Source organism: Gadus chalcogrammus, chromosome 10 (genome assembly GCF_026213295.1).
Source record: "Gadus chalcogrammus isolate NIFS_2021 chromosome 10, NIFS_Gcha_1.0, whole genome shotgun sequence".
Taxonomy (NCBI): domain Eukaryota; kingdom Metazoa; phylum Chordata; class Actinopteri; order Gadiformes; family Gadidae; genus Gadus; species Gadus chalcogrammus.
Genome location: NC_079421.1, coordinates 16,166,150 through 16,190,608, shown reverse-complemented (window position 1 = coordinate 16,190,608; position 24,459 = coordinate 16,166,150). Strand labels below are relative to the sequence as shown.

General features: G+C 41.5%; 3 protein-coding genes and 2 pseudogenes across 6 annotated transcripts; 3 read left to right on the top strand and 2 right to left on the bottom strand.

Annotated features, from left to right (window-relative positions):
- Window positions 1-5,188: 5,188 nt before the first annotated feature.
- On the top strand, window positions 5,189-7,589 carry LOC130390421 (C1GALT1-specific chaperone 1-like). 2 transcript variants are annotated; one of them, XM_056600372.1, is made up of 3 exons: window positions 5,189-5,335; window positions 5,654-5,771; window positions 5,877-7,589. In XM_056600372.1, the coding sequence occupies exon 3, from the start codon at window positions 5,888-5,890 to the stop codon at window positions 6,839-6,841; it is 954 nt and encodes a 317-aa protein (XP_056456347.1). In that variant the 5' UTR covers window positions 5,189-5,335; window positions 5,654-5,771; window positions 5,877-5,887; the 3' UTR covers window positions 6,842-7,589. The 2 variants fall into 2 exon arrangements, with proteins under 2 accessions (XP_056456347.1, XP_056456346.1); XM_056600371.1 differs by lacking the exon at window positions 5,654-5,771.
- A 341-nt stretch (window positions 7,590-7,930) lies between these two features.
- Window positions 7,931-10,135, bottom strand: LOC130390474 (malignant T-cell-amplified sequence 1). 2 transcript variants are annotated; one of them, XM_056600457.1, is made up of 6 exons: window positions 10,125-10,135; window positions 9,340-9,492; window positions 9,081-9,178; window positions 8,867-9,000; window positions 8,466-8,533; window positions 7,932-8,355 (listed from the first exon to the last, which is right to left on the bottom strand). In XM_056600457.1, the coding sequence occupies exons 1-6, from the start codon at window positions 10,133-10,135 to the stop codon at window positions 8,274-8,276; spliced, it is 546 nt and encodes a 181-aa protein (XP_056456432.1). In that variant the 3' UTR covers window positions 7,932-8,273. The 2 variants fall into 2 exon arrangements, with proteins under 2 accessions (XP_056456431.1, XP_056456432.1); XM_056600456.1 differs by lacking the exon at window positions 10,125-10,135 and having other exon boundaries at window positions 7,931-8,355; window positions 9,340-9,506.
- A 2,121-nt stretch (window positions 10,136-12,256) lies between these two features.
- On the bottom strand, window positions 12,257-19,249 carry LOC130390454 (septin-8-A-like; annotated as a pseudogene).
- A 166-nt stretch (window positions 19,250-19,415) lies between these two features.
- Window positions 19,416-21,041, top strand: LOC130390648 (uncharacterized; annotated as a pseudogene).
- An 897-nt stretch (window positions 21,042-21,938) lies between these two features.
- LOC130390599 (growth/differentiation factor 9-like) lies at window positions 21,939-24,353 on the top strand. 2 transcript variants are annotated; one of them, XM_056600649.1, is made up of 2 exons: window positions 21,939-22,518; window positions 22,845-24,353. In XM_056600649.1, the coding sequence occupies exons 1-2, from the start codon at window positions 22,155-22,157 to the stop codon at window positions 23,684-23,686; spliced, it is 1,206 nt and encodes a 401-aa protein (XP_056456624.1). In that variant the 5' UTR covers window positions 21,939-22,154; the 3' UTR covers window positions 23,687-24,353. The 2 variants fall into 2 exon arrangements, with proteins under 2 accessions (XP_056456624.1, XP_056456623.1); XM_056600648.1 differs by having other exon boundaries at window positions 21,941-22,518; window positions 22,743-24,352.
- Window positions 24,354-24,459: the final 106 nt, after the last annotated feature.

Here is a 24,459-nt window from a genome sequence, read left to right as displayed (position 1 = left end):
TGTGAAATCGAGTAATGTAGCTCTGCATTCCCTGATGCATTCGCTCTCCCGCGACCAGGGACCAGGGACATAATAAAGGATGGACCACAGACTGGAAAATGGCCGCCCATTCATTCCTATGCAAAATGCTCAGTGGCGCAGGGTAACATCAGAGAATGTCTAATTTTTCCAAATCAATCATCGTAGACGGGCTCTGGTAACATACAGGAGCGATTTGCTTCCGCGTTATGTGGCCAAGACACGTGACCTAGTCTGTGACGTACAGGATGCAGAGATCTTCTTCTAGTTTAGTGGAGGATCATAGTTTTTCCCCATATACCGCCACCTACTGGACTACTACACAGGAGTTTGTGACAAGGACGTTGGCAAATGATCGCTAGGAAATGGGTGAACAGTGTGATGAACGCATTTGTTAGTGTAGAGCTAGGAGGCAACAGCGTAGAGCATCCCGGAATAAGGTTTAACTGCTGTGGTTTATACTTAAAAGACAAGGTTCATTTCACCAATAGGGGAAATTACATTTTTTTTTAAAAGCATTTCACAGTCTCTTCAAGTGATAATCCAGAGTGGATGAAACTGACACTTTTAGGACCAATGCCTTCAGCCTTCTCCACTCTGAATTGTAATTTCAACAGTTTAATACTGTAAAATATAATCCAGGTCCTTAATCTTTATTCGATGATGCTCTTCTCTGCGTATTTAATAAATCTGTAATTATAACCTTTTTGGTAATCATGAACGCATTTGTTAGTGTAGAGCTAGGAGGCAACAGCATAGAGCATCCTGGAATAAGGTTTAACTGCTGTGCTTGTAATAAAAGCATTTTTTTGTATCACTTGGTTCAAATCCTATTTCTTATATATGCAGCCATTTGGACACCATTCTATGATAGCTGATAACCAAGGTAGACACTAATACTATAATCAAGGTATTAACCAGTTCATTTCTCTTTTGTGAAAGTCACCAAAAGTCAGAAAAAGTTAAACGCAAGGTCACAGGCCAACAGTGGAGCCGTGTTGGGAACCAGCAGCCAAGAGCTTCCATGGAAACTTTCTACCCATGTTAAATAGATTTAGTTGGCAGTTCCTTTTCTGCCCATTATTTTTTAAACTTGTGGAAGCACTTTGCAGTACTGGGAGACACCATTTCTGACAGCAATGGAGCTAGATTCTAAAAATATCAGAAGATGCCCAAAGCAAATACCTTTAACCCATAGTTGTGTTTTATCGAATTAAAAAATTCAGAGTTTCATTGACCACAAATTGAGCAGAAATATTTTGCATACAAATCTTTAAATAGTTCAACCACAAGAAAAATAGTCGTGAATTTTTTTTATTAGTGAAGCCAAAGTTTTGCACATTATCCAAACAGAATACCTGAAATGTTGATATTTCAGCCCTTTCGGGTTAAAACAAGAGAAAACGACAACCCAAGAGTGAAAAGTTTGGGTTAGGTGACCTATAGTTCAAAGATGTCCCTGGTCAGGTAGACTAAATAAAAGTGTATTCCCAATTCCTCCAGGACATTCGTGTAATTTACTTGTGAGCTCTCCCTCAAGCCTAGAGACATCAGTGTTGAACCACCAACTGAAAGAGGGTATTTGCCATTAGTATGAGTGACAACATTTCATGGCTATTAATTTAGTTCATTATATTTAGCCGATTTGAATAGACTTTTCTAGCAGGCGAGGCTGTCAAAGAACTAAATATGAGCAACTACAAAAAAGTAAATTTGCAGCATGACCAAATTATACAAAAAGTATAGGAACTGTTCTAGCAGATATGTTTTAGAAATCTCTTTTGATAGGCAGGGAATAATTGTCTTTGTCACCCTGTAGTCATGCCATCAAATCTGTTGGGCAAAGTACCGCTACAGATTAATCCAGTAGACTCACCAGTCAAGTCCCCCTAGTTAGAAAATGGAAGAAACCCAGTTAGTCATGTTAATTATTCTGTTGTTACAAATGAAGACTAATACTTTCAACATATTGCGATCCAAGTTACTGGCTGCAGTCTTGGATTTTATAGTTCTATATGAATAGATTCAATTTACTAAACTATTAATCATGCTTCAGAAGAATTAACCTTTGTTGGATGGCAGATCTACCACAAGCCTCCATTGCCACAACCTCCAGATGGCTTACGACCTACGGCAACTCCTCGACTACTGCAAGCCAACAAATTGGCTCTTGCACACCAGACACGCATTTTGCTTTATTTTAGGTTTTCAAGCATCTTAAAATACCCAAATCATCGCTCCAATACACAAGTCAGCTAATGGCCTACAAGGAAACGCTTAAGCTAGTGTTAGTGATGGCGATAGAAATGGACAAGCTTGCGTATACAAATATGCAACTAGAATTGCAAGGTTCACAGCCCAGTTGCATAAGTGGTCACAACCGTTGGATTGTAAGCAAGGGTAAAAAAAAATAAAAAACTTCCCACAAACTAGTCAACATGGTCAATTGAAAGCCTGTACAAAACGACCCTGGAACAGTCAAATGCAGCTTTACTGCGGATGAATTAAGCCAAATTGCATAAACATCCAATGATAAACAGTATACAAATGCAATGAAGGTTGCACTCACACTAGGCCATCTGGCCGTGGCCGTCGCAACTGTGGCCTGGCCACGGTAGGCTCTTGTACATACGCCATCACGTCGCATCCGAACAATTCTACCAAACCTTAACCAACTAGTGAAAAATGGAACAAAACTTTAGCACACACCGAGTGACTAATAACCTTGTCCAGGGGTGTTCCAACGTGGTTTACCAGAGGGCCTTTGTGGACTTAAAGTAAGCCACACATTTGACAGACAGCACGGAATGACGTTAAACTAAGCTAATCTACAGGTTACATTTTGCACAATATTTGTACTCCAATGCTACGTAAAGCAGGCTTCTTCAGAAACCCGTAGCCTGCTACATACATTGAAGGGCAACTGTAACAAATCCTGACCAAGACCGAAAGATGGCTCGCAGCAGATTACTGCGTGGACCGTGGTGGCTTCCAGATCAACCCTTCGGTGGACCATTCATACACATGTATTCCGAGGATGTTTTGAAGACACGAGTCCCATGGCACTAGATTCCTTTGAAGACTAAGTTGGTATGGGGGGGCCCAAAGGGGGGCCCCCCCATAGATCTTGTCACTCATCTAACACCTGTTAAGAAAAAACACACATCACAAGATACAAATCATCAAAGCTAGGTTAACAAACAGCAGTGACATACATGTCGTGCAAAGAGCAGGGTTACTGATGGCTTGTGTCTGAAGAGACAGCCCAAAAACTTCAACATTTAATAAAGGAAAATAACTTTTACTCACTGCGGTGGTCTGTTTCGAAGTGCCATGCTGGTAGCAATATTGGTCTCGGCTGTTCAGTCAAATGCCCACAAAAACAAACACGCAACAACGCATACTTTCAGTTTGTATAAAGTGACAATAGTGATCTGCAATCTAGATCAAAAACTTTCAACACTCGCTAAACTCAACCTCGATTGACAGAGGCTGATGCAAAAAGTAAACCAAACCCTTGTGTTCACCTTAAATATAGGGGTGCGTGGCAGGTGATCTCAATTAAGAGCTAATCAGAAAGAAACACACTGTGACCGGCCATGAGTGAGACGTTCAAAACGAGAACGAGGATTTAACACCAGACGAAATTGTTACCATTCAAATTCAAATTTCTTATTATTGAATTGGGTATGTAATCAATGATTTGGGCTTTGAGCATGCCTATATTCTTATAAATATATCTTATATTTGTTCAGCCCTTTGAATATGAAATCTATAATCTCAGCCTCTCCATAATTTGCCAAACAAATATTTTATTGTTCAAATAAAATCCCATCCTTATTTTGCCTGGTGGATTGCGGAAGTATGCGCCTATCCTGGGGGCCTGCCAGGGACACGCTATCTATCGGGGATGCTGATATCCGATAGATAGCGTGTCCCTGGTCGCTGGGAAATTACATTGGCACGACACCTGTCGGTGGGACGAGTTCACAACATGGAATGTTGTTTCCACAGAGAAAAAACGTTTTCCTTGTGCCATGTTCACGAAGTGTGCCCATGGAAAGAAACAATTAGCATAATTCAGAACATTTAAAAAATTTGACATTATAACGTTCCTTGAATAAAGTCTCATTGTTCATTTGTACTTTAAAGTCAAAGTTATCCAAGAGGTCATTCCACACACGCACACGCACGCACGCACACACACACACACACACACACACACACACACACACACACACACACACACACACACACACACACACACACACACACACACACACACACACACACACACACACACACACACACACACGCGCGCGCACGCACGCACGCACGCACGCACACGCACGCACGCACGCACGCACGCACGCACGCACGCACGCACGCACGCACGCACGCACGCACGCACGCACGCACGCACGCACGCACACACACACACACACACACACACACACACACACACACACACACACACACACACACACACACACACACACCACACACACACATACACACACACACACACACACACACACACACACACACACGCTGAAGAGGGGCTGATTTTAATAATTCCTTAATGCCCTATTAATGGAGCCCACTGTCCTTCAAGTCTAATACTGACGTTGAAATTCATGTCGATTTATATTCATTGCAAATCTATACATAAAACGATTAATTTAATTTGTCTGAATTTGTATTGCAAAACCGATTTTTCCAAATCAATCATCGACTCTTTTTGCAGTGTTTGGTCGCTCCGACCCCAACACAAGTTATCTCACTCCACACTTATAGTGAAATTTGGCAGCCCTGTGGTCAGATTCAGTTGCGGAGCAGCTGTTGATTTTGATGTTTGCTTCCGAGGGAAGGTCAGGCTTCCAGGACACATGTAGTGTAACGCCACGGTGTGTGTGAATCGTTTCATATAAAACATCGCTTATACACGACTAACGACTAAACTAATAAAATAACACAAAGTTGCCCTAGGGCGCAGCCATGGGAATAACACGCCCACCTTCCTCGTTACCAAAGCATTTTTATTTATTTTTTTATCTCAGTGTTGCGACTATTTCAGTTGAAATAGTGTCTTCACCGTAGACATAAAAAACAAAACAAAAAAAACAGCCAATCAGCCTTGGCAAAACACAAGTCATGTCACCCGGACCCGGAAATCATACCTCTTATTTTGGCAGCGATAATGAACGGGCAGCTTGGGCCAAGCAAGCGTACATTTGAATACTCACATAACCAGATAGGCAACCTAATTTCTCAAACGGAGATACCAACCACAGCAGTGTCACTGACGGCCACCGAGGTACAATATATATTTTAATTGCGTATTTTTATCGATCGATAACGCTTGTGTTTTTAAATAGTAGGCTATTACTACTATTTCCTGATATTATTATTATTATTTGTGTGTGCCAAAGGGTCTTTTGGGACAGTTATTGACCCATTCCATAATCTATTTCCTGGTGATATGCCGTAGCTTGATGTTGTGCCATGATTTCTTGGTTATGTCTGCTTTTATAATATCGAATTATTACCCAACTGTAACAACAGATTTCGTTTAATGAGGTGTAAGATACCCAAACTAAAGCTTTTTCGTCGCGCTGGGTCTACACGTTTACAGAGACGTAGCCAAAGGTGGAAGCACATCTCCGAAAACTCCACGTCAGGACAGCAAACCCTGAAGGCATTCAACGGCGTTTAGACCCCACGTGGCTATTAGAAGCAGCACTTTATTAAATGTAAAAGTTCAAACCAAACCCAAAAGCAACTTATTTTAAATTAAATGTGATGTAGTGGGTCAAATGGTAATAATACTTTTCTGCCCTCTCCCCTGCATAATTCAGTGACGTCCAACATGTTGTCGGACGGCCACTCCTTCCTGAAGGGGGTGCTCCTTGGAGCACTCTTCTGCTTGGTGTTGGCATTCGTTGGCACTTTAACCCCCAGTTATTCTTTCACCGAAGAGGACAACCACAAGCACCATCATGTCAAAGCGCCCAGCAAAGACGAGCTTCGAGGCCTGACAGAGAATCAGATGGAGGAACTTACCAAACAGGTGCGAGTCTATTGCCTTATTATGGTCCATCCTAAGGTTCTGCAGCATTGGGCCACAGTCAAAGACACCTGGAGCAAACACTGTGATAAGGCAGCCTTCTACAGCTCAGAGGCCTTCAAGGAGCTTGAGGCAATAGACCTAAAGGAACCAAATGAATGGGCCAGACTCCGCAAGGCTCTCAAACATGCCTATGACAATGCCGGGGATATCCGCTGGTTTTTTATCGCAAGACCTACTACATTCGCCATCATTGAGAACCTGAAATACCTTGTATTGGCTAAGGATCCCAGTGAACCATTCTACATTGGCCATGCTATGAAGTCCGGAGAACTGGACTATGTTGAGTATGAAAGCGGTATTGTCCTTAGCTATGAAGCTCTAAAAAGGCTTATGAACGTGTTTCAGGATGGTGAGAAATGTCCAGAGACTGAGAGTAGCCTGTGGAAGGTCACTGAGGAGAAGCAGCTGGCCATATGCCTGAAGTACACTGGAGTGTTTGCTGAGAACGGGGAAGATCTGGAAGGAAAGGGACTTTTTAATAGCAAAAGTGTGGAGCGCCTCATCACTGATAGCCTTCAAAACAACCCCTCAAATGTCGTGGAGGGCTGCTGTTCAGACCTGGCCATCACATTCAGTGGAATGTCTTCGAATCAGATGCAAGCGATGTTTGGCGTGTACAGACTTCGTCCCTATGGACACAATTTTAATGACATGCTGCTCTTTCAACCTCCTGAGGGTTCGGACAATGACTAATCTGTTTTGTACTTTTTGTGTCTGATCATGGAATTATGATTCTCTCCATGTCTGTGTAAATGTTTTTGCGAAGGTGCTTTTTCTTAATTTACTTTTTACCAAGGAATGGTGGATCGGGATAAGATTAATATTTAAATCTGATTTTAAAATTGGTCCCAATATTGGATTTTCTTAACAATGTGATCAACAGTCTGAGAATTGTTGTGAGATTTGTTCTTTTATGCATGTTCCATAAATCAACAATTGTAATTACATCTCTATCGACATTTATACTATAATAAAAATAAGTGGTTTTCAAGCCAAAAGTATATTATAAGTAGGGATGTGAATAGCTCACATGGTCGAATAATCAGTGGGTGGTATGAACGAATAATCGATTATATATTCGTAGACATTCACAAAGGCAGCCATGGATCCTCGGCAAGAAATTCCTTAATATCTTAAACGCAAAAAAACAACTACCTGCTAAGTAGTTCCAGTCAAATTGTCTGTTCAGCCTTCAAAATGAGAGCTGGTGAATTGTGAAAAATGCATTAAACTGTAATCAGAAAACTCTAATTATAAATATGTACACTTTACAGGGCCGGTGTTACACCGACTTCTGCGACCCACCGATAAGTGGGTCGCAATGTTGCACATTTTCTGCAACATGCACGTGTGCATTATAACAAAAACATAAATAACACATTAGATCTCCCACCAGTGGGATCTTTATTTTCTTGATACAAACAATAATTAAAGTGTTTTACACGGTAGCCTTTAATAAAAAGGTAATTGGTTGGGGGAAGATCTTATGTTTATTTGTGTTTTTGTCATGCCTGTCTACGTTTCAAATATGCAACCGCACCCCCTGGGGTCATACATTTCGGGGGGGGTTGGTCGCGTTGTCCTGCTTACTGCGGTGAGGGTTTTGTATAATTTAGTTAATTAATTAGGGGCGCCAACAGAGAGCGCCCCCGACACATTTGCCGCCCTGGGCGATATATATTTTTCTTCCTCCATGGGCCCGACGCCGTCTGGGCCCCGGTGCAGTGCACCGGGCCCCTGACGCTGTCTGGGCCCCGGTGCAGTGCACCGGTGGCGTGTGTCTGCCTGGCGCAAATGCTCCCCTTTTACTACTCGTTTCATCCTAAAATCTGTTTATATTTATTATGTGTAGCATTATTTATCACCTTTTAATAAATGTACCAAAGTGCTTCACAGACTGGAGCTAAAGGTTAATCAAATAACATGGCTAAACACCAAATGAAAGGGGAGATGTAATGCAGGTTTTTATTATTTTTGCATTATGCTTTGATTCAATGCTTACAGCAGGTGACACAGCTAAGTCCATTGGTGTAAACAACTGACTGGCAGCTCATTCCCGCACTATGACAAGCTCCATGCTGTCCAGGGCTACTGGTTGGGGGGGCAGGCGGGGATATTGGTGACCTCACTTGTACGTCTTCATGTGCCACAGTCCGTCGTTAAGATAATGAACATTTTCAATTCCGATGCCCTTGTTGACTTTTTCTCTGCCCGAAGAGAACCGTCAGGAAAGATGAAAAAGAAAGAGAAAAGGATATGATTTGAAGCAGCATGGTGGGTCACAGTTACAAAAATGTGTACAGGTGTAATATCTTACATGCTCTCTGCAGACATCTTCATCACTCCAACACAAAGTGCATGTTGTTTCCCCTCTGCCATTATGGCCTATCGTCGACCATTAAAGACAAACGTCAGAGTGCGGGATGAAAACAGCCTTAAAATCAAATATCATCCAAATCCAATATTATGAAGCACATTTAAACATAACAACGTAATATAAAGTATGAGAACGTTAAACCCAGGAAAAGTGGGTGGTAGCTGCAGAATTATGGGACAGTGAAACTATTTAATTGATAATGTGCCAAAGATCTACAAACAAATGCCAAACGCTATATCAGTAATAATCTGGATTTATGCTTTACACAAATATCGAACAATTGTGGTAAATACAGCATTTCTAAATAGTTGACGGGATTGTACACTATTGAGAAAGGATACAACCACTGTGTCTGTAGCTGCTGGGTAGAGTTTGGCACCTGGTGACGTCAACCCAGGGCACATGATATTGGCACCACTTAGGACAAATTTAATAGCCCCTTTGTCTACTTGTTGATGTGGAAGGATAAAAGGATCTGTAACATACAAATGCATATAATTAACAACCCAGATCCATATTAGGCCAGATTACTATCGAAACAATATCAATATTTACATTTATGTAGTAGTCTGAGAGTTGGGTAGAATGGTCCTTCTCTTTGTCTGAAGAATAGAAGCTCTCCATTCACTGTCAGGATTTCAATGTGTTCATGGCTAGAGAATCAAATAACAGCAAAATGAGGCAGTAATATGGTGTGAACCAGCTATAGGATATATATATCAGATATATACATACATACATACCATACATACATACAACATACATATTATATCTATATATTTGTGGAATAAGTTAGTAGAATAGTACCAGTTACCATCTCACTATTTTGACAGGATCTTTTTTTGGCATAATGTGGTTTAGCCATGATTCTATATCAGGAAACTGGTCCAGCAGTTGGTTTTTTATTCCTTTGATAACCGAAGTCTTCAGCTGAATGCAATTGGAAACGTTTTCCTTCTCATCAAATCTAAGGGAAGACATGAAAGACAGTTGTTATTATTATGTATTAGACTGCAGGAGTAACGCAAGATGTGATGTAGTCAGATCAGTTAAGAGCCTATTAACCTGAATATCGGATCCAGCATTCATAGCGAGACTAGATTAGCCCCATGACAGAGGAACATTTTAGGCCATATGACGGATACTGATTATGAAGATCTGAATAAATAATAACGTGGTCCGCCACATTACGCATATGGTCATACGTATAGCATATCGTCGGATTCTCAAGAAAGAAAAGACAGTCTTTACTCTTGACTATCTCATTGATACTCCTTTGACTTCTTTCTGTTATTTTACCCTGCATGAAGTTAAAGCGTGTTAGGTTAAACGGATAGATAGACAACTACCGCTTGTAACAAAGTTTAAACAGCTTGTCCTCCGGTTAAGACGTTCTCTTCTTCCAATGAATATGTCAACAGTAGACCATAGTTAGGGACTATGTTTTTTACTTCATAGTAACCATCTTAGGTCGTAAGCAAAATTATTATTTCCTGAAAATGCAGCCCATGGTTGTCATTGGAACGATTCTGCTAAGTGGATCCGGTTAGCTAGCCATTAGCAAAAAGCAACTTGATAATTAAAAGATGAACACCTTACTTTTTAAACATCCGTCGTTGGTCGTTTCACTGGTGTTTCTCCACAATGGTCAGTGCTTGGTCTCTACCAAGTCTGCCGTTTAAGAGAAAATACAATGTATTTATGAACACAACTCATCTATAAACCACTCCAGTGCAATTCCACGCTTGTTTCCATCCTGAAGGCCACGATTACGTCATTTTACGGCAGTTTACGCTCTACGTGCAGATACGATTACTCTTTGCAGACAGTTCTTACATGGATGGTAATGAGGTCGTCTGGTTTGGAAGATAAGTTTCATAAGTTTGCATCGTCGTCCACCCAATCGCGTCATGGAAGTAGTTTAATATTGTTTTAGGAGCGTTAAGGATGTTTAATCTTTAACGTTAGGCATTCCGTTAGTTTCTTACTTTTCTAAATACTACCGTGTTTGCATTGCAATTGTTTGCCTTTCCCATAACAACTTTGCTATCTTATTGAACAGTCTCGCCGTATGGTGATATCGTTCTTCTGCAGCCAGCCAGTGAGAAAGCAAGTCAAGCAGGGTGTTTCAATGTAGATATTTATTACAGCAAAAAATATAAATCCACTAACGACATACTTCAAGCACTGCTGTATCATAATCATTTAAAAATCGACTTCACCAGCCTGAGTTTTTGTCTCTTTACACTGAAATAATTAGACAATTTGTTCGTCTTAGATAGGCCTACACTATAGCCAAAGCAAAATTACAAAAAAACTATTAAACAGAAATATATTCATTATAATTGGGTTGGCTATTCTCGTCATATAGACACTATTTTCAATAGTATTAAATATTAATAAATATTAAATAATACAATTAAAGTGCTGAAGTCAGATAACCATAGCCAAACGATTAAAAATACATTTTTATATCCAATACCTTCACCAGTGTTGATCAATTGTCAAAGGGGAAAGTGTACATACCTTTAAATGTCAAGATCTAAGATTATTATTACAATAATTTCATTTTTGAGATTTTATTTCAGGGGGGTTGTGTTCATGCAGAAACCATGCTTTGAAGCCACTGCTTATGAATACATGTGAAGGTAGACCTCACGGGGAGGCTGCGATCTTTGTTGGGGGTGCATAGTCTTCTAATTCAAATGTCCTTCCTGAGGTTAAGGAGCACGCGGATGGAAGACTAAAGAAGCTATGAAAAGAGAGAAAAGCCATGTCAGCCAGTTTTAGAACAACAACAATTGCAGTATGCTCTCACCTATCTAATAACATGAAGAAACACATACATAGACAACCAATTAGACTTATTATCATACATGCAAAATGTTGATACTGTGATTTGGTATCCATGTATAGCATGGGTATTTAGTTTCACTGATAAGGATGGTCTGACCATATTTTGGGATAAGTGAGGGGAGATATGGAGAAATAATCAACATAATGATGAACAGATGCATGGCTTAGTTTCATCATTCTTTATTTGAATGGAAAAGCAAATAAGTTATTCCTTCCTATTGTTAAAGTAAATTATTAAATCAGTGACAGAGCTCACATCTTTGCATGCCTTCTGAAGGACAACATCTTTAAAAAAAAAAACTCACTCCACACTATCAGGTCAGAAAATACATGTTAGTGTATTAAAATAACTATGTTACATTACAAATGTTTTACTCTAATATAGCTGAAGAGAACTCAACTTGTGCAGTAAAGTTATTGTATCACAACCTGTCTTTATATTGGCAGGACACTGAGTTAATTCCACTACAATAGTGAGTTATATCATATAAATATAATAATCGATAGCAAAACACAGAACTCTGTTAACCCTAGCCCTTCTAATGCTAGTGCAATTGAAAGCTGCTGTTAGCTAGAAGACAGGAGAGAGTATTTTAGTTGGGTGCTTTGGCATTGTGAGTCACATCTCCAAAGGCAGACAACTGCACATTGGCGGCACAAACATAAACAACACAAGCAGTGTTATGATAGTAGTCTTGTGCTTCTTTTTTCACATATCTAGGCAGAGTCAGCATTAGGGACACATTGAATCGACTGTTCGTTCATACCTTTTTGATCCTAAGCTCACAGTGGCTTATGGCCAATTTAGCTCACATACATATATTGCCTCAGTGTTTGTGTGTCTACACATACAATGTCAAAGTAAGGTCAAATATCAAAGCCTTTTCCCATGCTGATGAAAGACACATTCCTGGTTTTCCTTGATGACTGCTCCATAAATCAACTAAAAAGAGGACAGAAAACAAATGGCAAAAACATGATAATATGACGGAAAAAAAATGAAGACAAATAGGGGTTGTTGATTTATGAATGATATCTTACAAACCAACAATATTAAAAAAATTAACCTTTACTACAATTAACAAATAACCTTTAAAACATAAGGCATAACATCATCCCATTACTTGAATTGGATCAATCCCACACATAAATTATCATCTATCTTCCTGTATTTATCTAAATGATGCATTTATATATAGGCATATACAAATATTGTTAAAGTTGCAATCTCGAAGATCTCCAAATATTTTTTATTTAAGTAAATTCAGGTAAGTCGCTTTCTCGAATGAGGTAAAAACAATGGGGATTGAGCCTATGGCCCACTGGATAAAAGCCCTGACATATGCAGGATTTCCTACCATGCATTCACAATCAAAAGCACCACAAGTAGTGACACAGTTTCCATCACCAGCAGTGGGTTGTTCCAACAGAGAAGGTAGTTGGAGCTACAGCAACAGAACCATTCTTCAACTCACTTGTGTCTTAACAACAAACAGCTTTTTTTTGTCGCCATAGGTGCAGCAAAAGAGAATGAAATTGAGAACTTCAAGAATGCCGCTTTATGTATGAATATAATGCTGATGTTTTTTTGTGTGCAATGTTTTTTATTGGCCACTTAAGATTTAGAGGATCTCATTGTCATCCAAGTAATATTCTTATTTGCATGTACACTGTCCTTTATTGATTAGGATTGTAGCATTTTGTAGTATTTAAAGAGTAGAGCCCCTGGTCTGAGATGCAATCTTCCAGGTCAACACACAGAGATATTGGCAGCGGGACCAGGCATAATACAATGCTGTGACCCCCCAACAGGGTCCTCGCTGCACCAAGTCAGACTCAATCTGTCCCAAGTATAGTGTCGTAGCCACAGGGCTACTGTATGACAATGCTCCATTCTCTTCTCACTTCAACCCCAGACCAGGCGGTAGAACACTGAGTCATGACTTAAAGCTAGGGTAGGCAATTTGGGGAAAACAGCCGGAGCAAGCTCGATTTTGAAGGTAACCAACCAAAAAGGATACCACCCTCCTTTCGGGGGCCCGCCCTACAAAGCCACTCCCTAAATCACACATGACTAGCTTGCTATCTTTAGCAATAGGTCTGCCTAGCCTTCTGGAACATTTGTGGAAGACTCCCCGTCATGCGCAATGAGTGCACAGGCACAGTGCTAGCAGGTGGCTAATAGACAGACAGGTAAGCTATCTCATCATTTCATTGGGTCGAATGAAATAATGCAATAAACTTATTACAGGCCTTTAACAGCCACAGATACTCGATTATTTATTAAATTGACTGATTTTTGATTTGTTCATTTCTGATTCATTAACCTTTATTTATATTTGAAAAATCAATCACCCTTCGAGAATTTAGTCGAGTAACTGAGCGAACATCTGCACTGCAAACCTGTTCCTAGAAGTCATTAAAATTCGAAAACCACCAGAGCAACACCACCAAAACAAAGTGGACTTACTTCTTCTTGTCCTTGTCCTTCTTGAAGGGCTGCTGGGAGCAGCTCTGTAGTGCCTGACCCATGAGCGTCCTCGGCAGCCACCTTTCTTCTGTTGAAAGAGTTCATCTCCTCCTCCAGCTCCCGTCCTTCTCCTCCAGGTTCCTCTTCTCTCGTGGTGCATGCGCTTCAACTGCTCAAACCTCTCATGCAGCTGAGAGGGGACGGTACAAACATAATGCATGTTTGACTTTAAGTATTCTTAAAAGTCAAATGACAGCTTCATGGATGGATTCATCCATTTACGGGCCTCACGCCTACCTCTCTTTCCTTCTCCTTCAGTTCCGCCTCCGTCTCCTTCACTTTGTTGACAACATCTGTCTCATCTCCTCCTCCTTGCGCTGAAGCTCCACCAGGAACTCCTTCCTCTTGGTCTCGTAGGTCTGCTGCAGGCATGTGGGATACATACAGAATCAATCTTGAGTTTTGACACAGCTTAGACACAGTTTACACTGTCCGATTTTTTTAAATGTCCCAACTATTCCAATCCATAAGAGGTTCACCCACTGTCAATAGACAAACTATTAGATATTGGGATTACAATCTCTGGATGTCTTCCACACCAAAGCTTTAACTCAGCTCCTGGCTTGATCTCACCTGAAGGGCTGGCTGTCTGGATCTGTGTCCTTGAATCCGCAGTTCCATCCAGGTTTGCAGCGACGGTAGAGCTCATAGTGGCTCGCGTGCGTCTGTTCTCTTAGAATCCTCAATGTTGACACGAAGCAGCTTTCCCTGAGCTTCACAAAGTCACAGTGGCTCTCGTTCTCCACTGTTATAAAAAAGTCGGACATTCTGATGAATCCAATATTGCCTCGAATGTCAACTTCACTGTTAATGGCTAAAATTATCTAATGATTATCTTAACCAGAGATCTATAGTGGAGCCATAGGTATTTCATTGAAAACGGCAGTTTTGTTTACACAGTGATACAGACTCACCCTGTACTGATCCCCAAGGAATAGAGCCTTCGCCCTGACCATCTTGTTGCCCACTTTCACCTGTTCCACGCTGCCAATCACAGCAAAGGGAAGATGAGCCTGTTGGTAGACAATTGCAGGACCATTAAAGCAGAGCCAGCTCGGTGTATTCCTTGTCTGAATGCCATACTGCCTGGAATCCTATTCCTGCTATTCCCTCTGCTGGACACCAGGGGTCAACTGTCAGGTATACTGCGATTTGAGAGACATTGTGAGGTGCGTGCTATGTTATGCTTTTAAACATAGCACCTCTCGCAGGTACATCAAAATCGCCTCGCTCTCCTCGCAGGTACATCAAAAATATATACCATATATATGGATAATAAAATGTCTAGCTTTGAATAGCAAGGACTTGTACAGCATTGTATTCATATTGCACCTAAAATACTTTTGTTTTGCATTTGATATTTGGTTTCATTGGACAGAAGATCTCATATCGAACTGATTTAAGGTCCAATCCTTGTATCAGAAAACTGCCCCTAGTGTTAGGTGGGAGCCATTAGTCAGGGGAGGACAGATTACACAGGCTGTTTACCGGTATGCACAGGAAATGGGGTTTATAACATGACATTTGATACTTTGTTTTTACTTTAAAAAGCAAATAGCCGCCTGAGTCTATGTTGTAGCCCCTGATTCTGTGGGTGGGTGGGGTGGGAGAGAGAGAGAGAGAGAGAGAGAGAGAGAGAGAGAGAGAGAGAGAGGAGAGAGAGGAGAGAGAGAGAGAGAGAGAGAGAGAGAGAGAGAGAGAGAGAGAGAGAGAGAGAGAGAGAGAGAGAGGAGAGAGAGGAGAGAGAGAAGAGAGTAGAGAGAGAGAGAGAGAGGAGAGAGGAGAAGAGAGAGAGGAGAGAGAGAGTCATGCTCACATTCATAGTGGAGTTGATCTCCGTGACAGCTTCATCCTCTGTGGGAAACTGGTAGATCTGTACTCCGTTGCTCACCAGTTCACTCATGATCTTAATCTTGAATTTGTGCAATTCGCTCTTGGAGATTGTGTCAGCCTTTGCAATGACAGTGGATGATTGTTCACCTGCATACGGAAAAAAATGTGCCGATAAAAAACTTTAAATGAATAAATATACCTACTTAAAATTAATAAATAAATGTCATTAATAATAATCAATTAACCTGTTTAGGCCTCATACAATATCCCCACCTAATTAACATGCCCACATAAATCTAGAGAGCTCTACATCGATCAGGTTGCATGCATGAGGTTGGTATCCCTAAGTGTTAATGCATGAAAGTTGGGGCGATCAAATCAGTTAGTTTGACTGCGGTGTAACAATCACTATTTCAGAGTAAGCTACATACAAACAAATTAACAGTTAAAAATGTTTGTGGTCAGGCATAATTAACCTTGCTGTCCAATGTCTTCATGGTCACCAGAATCCAGGGACTTGAGAGAGTGGCCGGTCGGGGCTATGAAGTACAGGCAGATGTGGATTCTGCGGTCGTGGTAGTTGTGCAGGGAACGCTTGATTTTCATCTCCTCCTGGAGGAAATTTTCAAACTGGGGTGTCGATGTAGTCCACAATGGGTTATAGCTGCATAGTAAACAGAAAGCTATGATACATTAATCACAGATAACTTAGCTGTCTCGCCTTCCTCCACATCATAGGTTCGATTCCTGTTCAATGTGAGCTAAGCTTGCCTTGCACTTTGGGCAACGTTTACTATCTCAGACTCTAGAAACTCTGCTGCTACTGCAGCCTTGCATACCCAGAATGTCAGCCTTTTACAATCCCTTTAGTCATTATATTTCAGAACACAGAAATGACCTTTCATCGGTTTAAACAAAATATTAATCCATATACATCAATGATATTAATCATTTATGATTTCAAATGTACAGTAAAAGGTCCACGTCTTTCTGATTCCTTTAGCTACTGTAAATATATAACCATACAAATTCATACAGCCTATGCTCTGGTACTCTGTTCAGTTATGCATTCAGTAGTTTGCAGATGAATACAAAAAAAGAAAAACACAAAAAGTAAACAATACCTTTCGTCTTTGTTGATCTGGTCTCCAACCCGACAGTGTCCACGATGGTCAGTTTTAAGTTGACATTGCTCTCCTGCAGGTCATACGTTTTTGGCCGTAGGTGGACATCTTGCAGGTAATGGCTGGCTTCGTCACTCTCAAACGTTGTGTTGAAAAGAGTGTTGATTAACGTTGACTTTCCGATCCCTGTCTCACCTGTAGAAGGCAATTTACATTTGTAAATAATGAGGTGGGGCCGTGCTTCCGTGCAACTCCGAAATATTTCCTCATGTATCAAAACAATTAAAATAATAATAATGTAAGAAGTTAACCTTACTATTGTTTCAAATAACATCATAATTACTAAATTGCATCTTGTATACTTCCGCATCTTGTATGTTTCTGTGTGCATTGCTAATTTTTATTGTGTGTTGAATAGAGCGACTCGCTGCCTTTTTCCTTTGGGATTAATAAAGTGTCTGTCTGACGTCTGCATTTCCTTTTAATGCAATGCAAACTTGCCGACACAAAGGATGTTGAAGCAGAATCCTTGCGAGACCGCCCTTGCGGACCAACTGGTCCGGAGACTGTCGAACCCAACATGCCCAGCCAGCTCCAGGCTAACGCTTCTCTTCATTCTGAAAAGAAAAAAAATCTATTTACTTCAATTGACAGCAGCTTTTCTCCCATATTTTGGACAATTGCCCCTTTGCTTCCTTACAATGCTATTGAGTGAACATGGAATTCATGGCACACCCTTGTGCCGCCATGTCTTTCATAGTGCTTACATGCAAGGCAGTTAATACACCTTGTGAAGCGAAGTAAGATTAAGTTCGGAAATTACAACCATAGGTAGACCCATAAAGAGCAAAAATAACCCTTGTTTATAGCCGACAAAAAATTTGCAATCCAAAGTTGCATGCATTGACAGGGTTTCAGTAAAGGAATTTGATTTTTAAAAGTTTTCCTGAAAAGTCTGAATCGTGGGACAAAAGATGGCCCAAAAATGAGTCCAGTCTGATTAATTTGTATGCTTGGAAGATGTTGCTCTTCCTCATGCAGATACAAGCTGGGACAAACAGAATTCCCATTTCAGAAGATTTCACACAAGGAAAATGATGTGCTTGATGAGCACACACACGCACACACACACAAAAGCAAGCAAGAAACAAAGAGCTCTTTATATGGATGTTATTTGACAGGGTGAGAGTATCCATACCCTTACAAATCCTCTACACACACACACCATGTGTGTGTGTGTGTGTGTGTGTGTGTGTGGTGTGTGTGTGTGTGTTGTGTGTGTGTGTGTGTGTGTGTGTGTGTGTGTGTGTGTGTGTGTGTGTGTGTGTGCATGCATGCGTGTGTGGTTGTTATCCTTATTTTGCAAAACCGGCAACCCTTGGACTGAGACACAAGAACATGAGCAAGAGCATGATAATAAAAGTGAGACACCAATAAACTCTAAGTGGTGTTTGATGCAATTGTCTCAGTCATTAGCAGAGGCGAGGCTTGATCACACTCCAATCTAACGTCTTGCGTTGCAATATTTATGCTAACAGCAATTACACGAGCATAATTACAGTTACCATTAACATTAACGTTATAACAACCTAAGCACACTAGCATTTTGCTATAGTAGTTTGTTACTGCCTGGCCTCGTTATGGAAGCGTAATGAGTTTGCATCCCGTGAGTAACCCCGTCTCACGGCGCTGGAGTGCGTAATTGACCTTTAAAAAGTCTTATTTAAAATGCATTCAAACACACCGAGTTCGATGCATTGGCTATCAACACCAACATAAGGATGCCATCGCATGACATGCACGTCAGACCAGCCAGGATAGGCTAATCCCCACCTAGGCACCTGAAGGCTATAATAAACAAGATGTTGGGAGGCATAAACCCCGGTCAATAATAGGTCGCAATGAGATGACAATTTTTCTACGTAAGCGTAATGTATAGGCCTACACTGAATAATGTACATATCGGGGATACTTACAGCGAAAATATCTATTTCAGTGGTCGCCATCGTCAGACGCCGCAGTAGTAAGAGGGACTTTACGAGGAGCTGTCTTCATCTGAACGGAGTATTGGAAGGGAACGGCTTAATTCATTCAACATGGCCACTTGGTGGCAACACCCCCTCGGTGCTGGAATGCACGATCAATTTGCTCATTGAGAACTATGGGGTTGGTTTATGATCGCCGCACCACAAAGGGAATCATCTAAATATTTTCGATTGAAAAGAGACACGATTCATCCTTCCAAATATTATTGGAGATGTACTTTAGTCAAAGCATGAACAAATAATAGCGGCTTTGTGGGGCTTATGATAGATAAATAAGTACGCGCATTTGGGTTTAATATACCGTGGACGCGCACGACGTGATTGTTTTTAAAGAGGCCCCGGAAACAGCAGGTTGTTGGGGGGGGGGGGGACATCTCCCACTAGTACCGGGGAGAGGAGGGGGCGGGACTGGGAGAATTAATTGTATGTGGAGCGGGGGCGGTCGTGTCCCGTTCTGTTTTTTTTCCTTCCCGTTATCATTTATATTAGGTGGTTAGAAAAAATGGCTTTAAATCAGGACACAATTTTAACCTTTTATTGGAGCACGGCGGCAAGGTTACAAACGCAGAACTGCTGAACTGTTTTAAAAGTCAAATACACTGCGGCGATCCCGCGGGAAAGCAACACAATAGGGACTTGTTCAAGAAGTTGGTGAACAGCGTTGCCGTGGTCAAACAGATCGATGGTGTCAAGTTTGTGGTCACAAAGAAAAGATTCCGGGACTTTGTGAAGGGAGACGGCGAAGGGCTGAAATCGGGGGACGGTGTTGCCCATGAAGACCCATCACTCCGGACCGCTGCTTCGCCTCTCCACAGCACCGATCAAGCCGAGTCTGCAGAAATACTGCACAACCTACAAAACAACAATGCGTGTTATTCCTTCAATTTAAGCGGTAATTTCAAGGATGACACCATATATAATCATTTCGAGGCCATGGCTCTACCGATTAATACAAACAGCTGCACTGAAAATGAGCAGTCACTGAAGATTCTTAATATTTCAAGTGATTACGTGTGTATAAAAGGGGAAAGCGGTGCTGTCTTTGCTGTTGTATCGGTGAGTTCACCCCCTCGTACCCCGATACGAGTACGACCTCATGATTTCAATTCGGAGACGCCATCTGAATATACAACTCCAGATAAGCCATTTCCAGTCAAGTCCCTGTCACAAACAGTACCAGCCGTGAACCGCTTTTGTCAAATATTTGAGAGGAATACACACGCGTCGAAATCTTGTGAAAACTTAACGGAGCTGATGTTAAATGGCCAGGGCTCCCCTACAGATACGGGGTCCCAAAGCTCCATGACGAGAAAAGTTGAGGATTCAGATTCCGTTCCTTTGGATCCAATCGCTCACGAGTGGCTGGTCAAGTGTAGTGCAGGAATGTGGAGGCACGTTTACGGGTTGCTTTTACTGGACACACAGTTGGTGAACAAGAGAGACTTCTTGTCTGGCTTCACAGCCCTCCACTGGGCTGTAAAGGGGGGCAACGGCGAGATGGTGCGCAAGATCATGGACATCTCCAAGAGCAAAGGCACCTGCGTGGACGTCAACAGCAAAACACACGGAGGCTACACACCTCTGCACATCGCGGCCCTCCATGGTCACAGTGACATCATCACTCTCCTGGTTCAGGGTTACGGAGCCAGGGTCAATGTAAGGGATAACGCTGGGAAGAAGCCCTACCACTACCTGGGGACATGTGGGACGTTGGAACTTAAAGAGCTTCTGGGTGGGAGGCAGAGGGAACACTGCAGAGACCCATCCGAAGAGGAGGAGTACAGATTGCTGCTGCCTAAAGGCCTGAACACCATCAGTAAACTGTTTCAGCCCCACATGGGGCACCGCAGGAAACACAGACACCAGCAGCCACCAGGCTTTGCTGTTTGGGATGGCTTTTAAACAGGATTGTAAAACAATTGAGGTCAACATTTAACAGTGTCAAACTTCCGACAAATTGTCCTGGGCCTCATTTCCAAGCGGATTTGGTCCATGAGTAATTTTTTAACATTGTAAAAAAAATGAGTGCCACTATAGTATGTATAACGATGTTTGTATTAAAATCTCTATTTTTGTATACTAATACGTACATTCTTTAAAGATAACAATGTAATGTAGGCCTATGGAAATGTGTCATTGGAGGAGTTTTTTTCGCTAATGTCAACAGTTCCACAAACTCAAACGATAAGTTGTAAGCATTTTCTACAACAAAGTGACACCAACTCAACATTATTCACCCATCTAACAAATCTTTATTCGAGTCACAAAGGGGATATTCTCGGCTCTGGATAAACATGGGAGGGAGGTATGTACTAGTGGGTTGGTGTGTGGAGGCAGTTTATGCAAAGCAGACACAGATTGGACAGTGGAATGTTGCTCTTTCCTTATATTATTTCCATTGGGAGAGTGCAAGGATTGAGGAAAGCCTCTTCTTCCATAGTCCATTCATAGTCATTTGAGTGAATTAGTCAAATACAATCATTAAGTAGGTATTTCTTTAAACATTCGTTTTAGCCTGAAAAAGTCTAATTCGATTTATGAATTTAAGGTATTGTAGCAGGGGACCTGACCCCCGCCATCTTGGTGGTTTTACTGTTCTCAATTTATTCATGAGTTTAAAGGTTGTGTCTTACAGAGCCGGTGGTGAACATTGACATGTCAAAGCTCTGCTGAGTGTGTGCTGATGGCTGATTTATCCTGTGGTCCTTGATTACAGAATACATCACAGGTGTACAGCCTCACCAGAGTCTGATCAGCCTGCCTCAGGCCCAGTGAGGCTGCATAAACCCTAGACCAGCCACACTCCAGCAATTTGTAGGATATATAATTGTATACATATATACTATAAACACTTTGGTATACAGGAAGAAATAAGTAAGCAGGCAACAGACTTTTGTTGGTTTGATTATATTTTGATTGAATTATTATTCATTTTTGAGGGGAAATATACAAATATTTATTAAAATAAAATGCAGCTACCATTGACAACTAGACAAATATTTAATAGCAAAAGCCAAGTCCTAGGCTTCACAAACTCATCCACACATGGAGTAGTACTATAGAGGGTTTATCGAGTCTACAATAAACATACTAAAAACCAAACGTTTGGCTAGTGCTTCCGGTAGCGTTGAATTGATTGCAGACACCTGACGTAGCACACGCTGATCAACGACCAGCGTGTTGAGGTTCCCCTCAACTCTCGCAGGATTGTAGCTCGGTGTTGAAGGCATTGGAAATTATAATGGGGACACAAATGTTGATGTCTACTTTATTGTATTATTTCAACACCGTACTACTACTTCACGTGGTTTTCTGTCACTGCGAGTTCAGCCATGCCTCGTCCAACGCAGAGCACACTTTTGACGGTTACACCCAGTATCCTTATGAAAACCTTTTCACCCCTTTGTTAAAAGCCTTGTCAGAGCATGGCAAAACGCGGTGGAACGCAGAACTTAATCAAAGTGTGAAACCCGAGCTCAAGTATATGAAGTACATGGTAGAAGTGCACAAGAAGTCAAGGGGTCAGAGGAGCTTGGACAGCAATGACCTCTTCAATACGTTGCGTCTGATAAAGCCTCTGGAAAAATGTCTTGACCAACGGAATGGTGAGTATGCCTATGTCTAATTTATTTCATTTTGTGTATGAAAGTTGCCTTTCATACATGTATGGGACTGTTCTTGGCAACACATTTTGGAAGGTTGACCACTTAAGGTCACCAATCTGCACCATAACGTTTGACATGAGGGGAACCAACTTTCTCGTTTTTTTTTAATTAAGGGCTCGGAAAAAATATATCAGTTTCTTGTGTTTCTATCGTCCGTTTCTCAGAGATTTCAATGCAAGACTTGTCCTACAAACTCGATACAGTGGGCGACAAAGAGCAGCTTCTGAAATCCGTCATGCTGTTCTCTTTTGACCATGACGTTGCAGCTCCTAGCCCCTCACTGTGCTACCTCAACATCAAAGAACGGGAGGATGCAAACCAGTGTCACTTGTGTCCCAGCACTGACCACCAGGTGATGTTCACAGTTCACCATGCATACACGCCGCAATGGAAGAATTGGGTGGAGGTCGACATAACAACCCTCTTGCTGCCAATCTTGAAGATCCACAAGAAAACTGTCCACCTGCTTGTCCACCTGAATTGTTCAGCGGGCCTGGGCCCCCTCGGGGAAGGAGGGTCTGCAACATTATTCCCCTCGTGGTCTCCGCCTTTACTTCTCTACCTGAATGATACCAGCAAATCAGCGCGTCAGAAGTCCGCCCCTCCTTCCAGGGCAGGTCAAAGGTCACCGATGGATGAGCCACTCACATCAGCTGAGAGGAGCGCCTTCAAGTTGCAGCAAATGCTCCGGCGCAAGAGGAGGCTTAGGAGGGCACCTCTGAAGACCAAAGGAGCCGGGCAAAGCTTGGATCTCCACCTCCCTGAGCTCCTGCCGAGCTCAGAGTACCCGACCAGTGACTGTGCCTTGTATGACTTCAAGGTGGGGTTCAGCCAGCTCAAGCTGGATCACTGGATCGTGTTTCCCCCCAAGTACAACCCTCGCTACTGCAGAGGGACCTGCCCGAGCACCTTGGGCTTCTTCTACCACTCGCCCATCCACACTATGGTGCAGAACATCATATACGAAAAGCTGGACACCACGGTGCCCCGGCCGGCTTGTGTTCCCTCACACTACAGTCCCCTCAGCGTTATGCTCTTTGAGGAGGACGGATCCTACGTCTACAAGCAGTTTGACGAAATGGTTGCCACAAGGTGCACTTGTCGTTGACTGAGTGTCGTTCTTTCTTGTACACGCTTAGCAAATTGTTGACATTACACCCCTTAAGTTATGTTACCATAAATGTATTTGGATACTTTGTCTAGCCTCAGTGAGTGCAGGACTATCATGGTGCAAGTAATAATGTAGTTATTTACATAGATCAGGTATTTTTACTTAATCGAGTGTATAGTGTTAAAGAGGAATCTTATCCAAAATTTGCAGTTATTTTTGTTTAAAACTTTAATTTACTTTATACACTTTATCCCACTGAACTCTAAATATTTGTGAAATTCTATTTGTTTTATGTTAATTTATTTTTGGGTGAATGGTTTATTATTTAACACGATGTAATAGTTTGAAGTAACCTTTACATTTCCTTTTTGCTTCTGGGGATACAGACAAGTTGTTTGATCTGCAACTGTCAATTTTAATGTCCAGAATCCAAAGCTGACAAAATGAGGCCAGCTGAACGTTTCAATGATGTATAACTTCTGGTAATCAAGACCACCTAGGACATGTTGCATGTATAGAGTTGTACCTGTAAATCCATCTGACCATTTTTCAAATTAAATTCCTTCAGAGAAAACGATGTGATTTGAATCGCTGTCAAAAAAAAAAAAGGAAATAAAAAGAAAAAGCGAAGCAGTATTGTCCTGTGTGTTTGTACATATTTTCAAACAATGTTGTAAAATGTTTTCAATTTTGAGGAATACCATCATCATATATAAAGGTGCATACCATCATATTGAAATACGCTGGTATGCACCTTTATATATGACAGA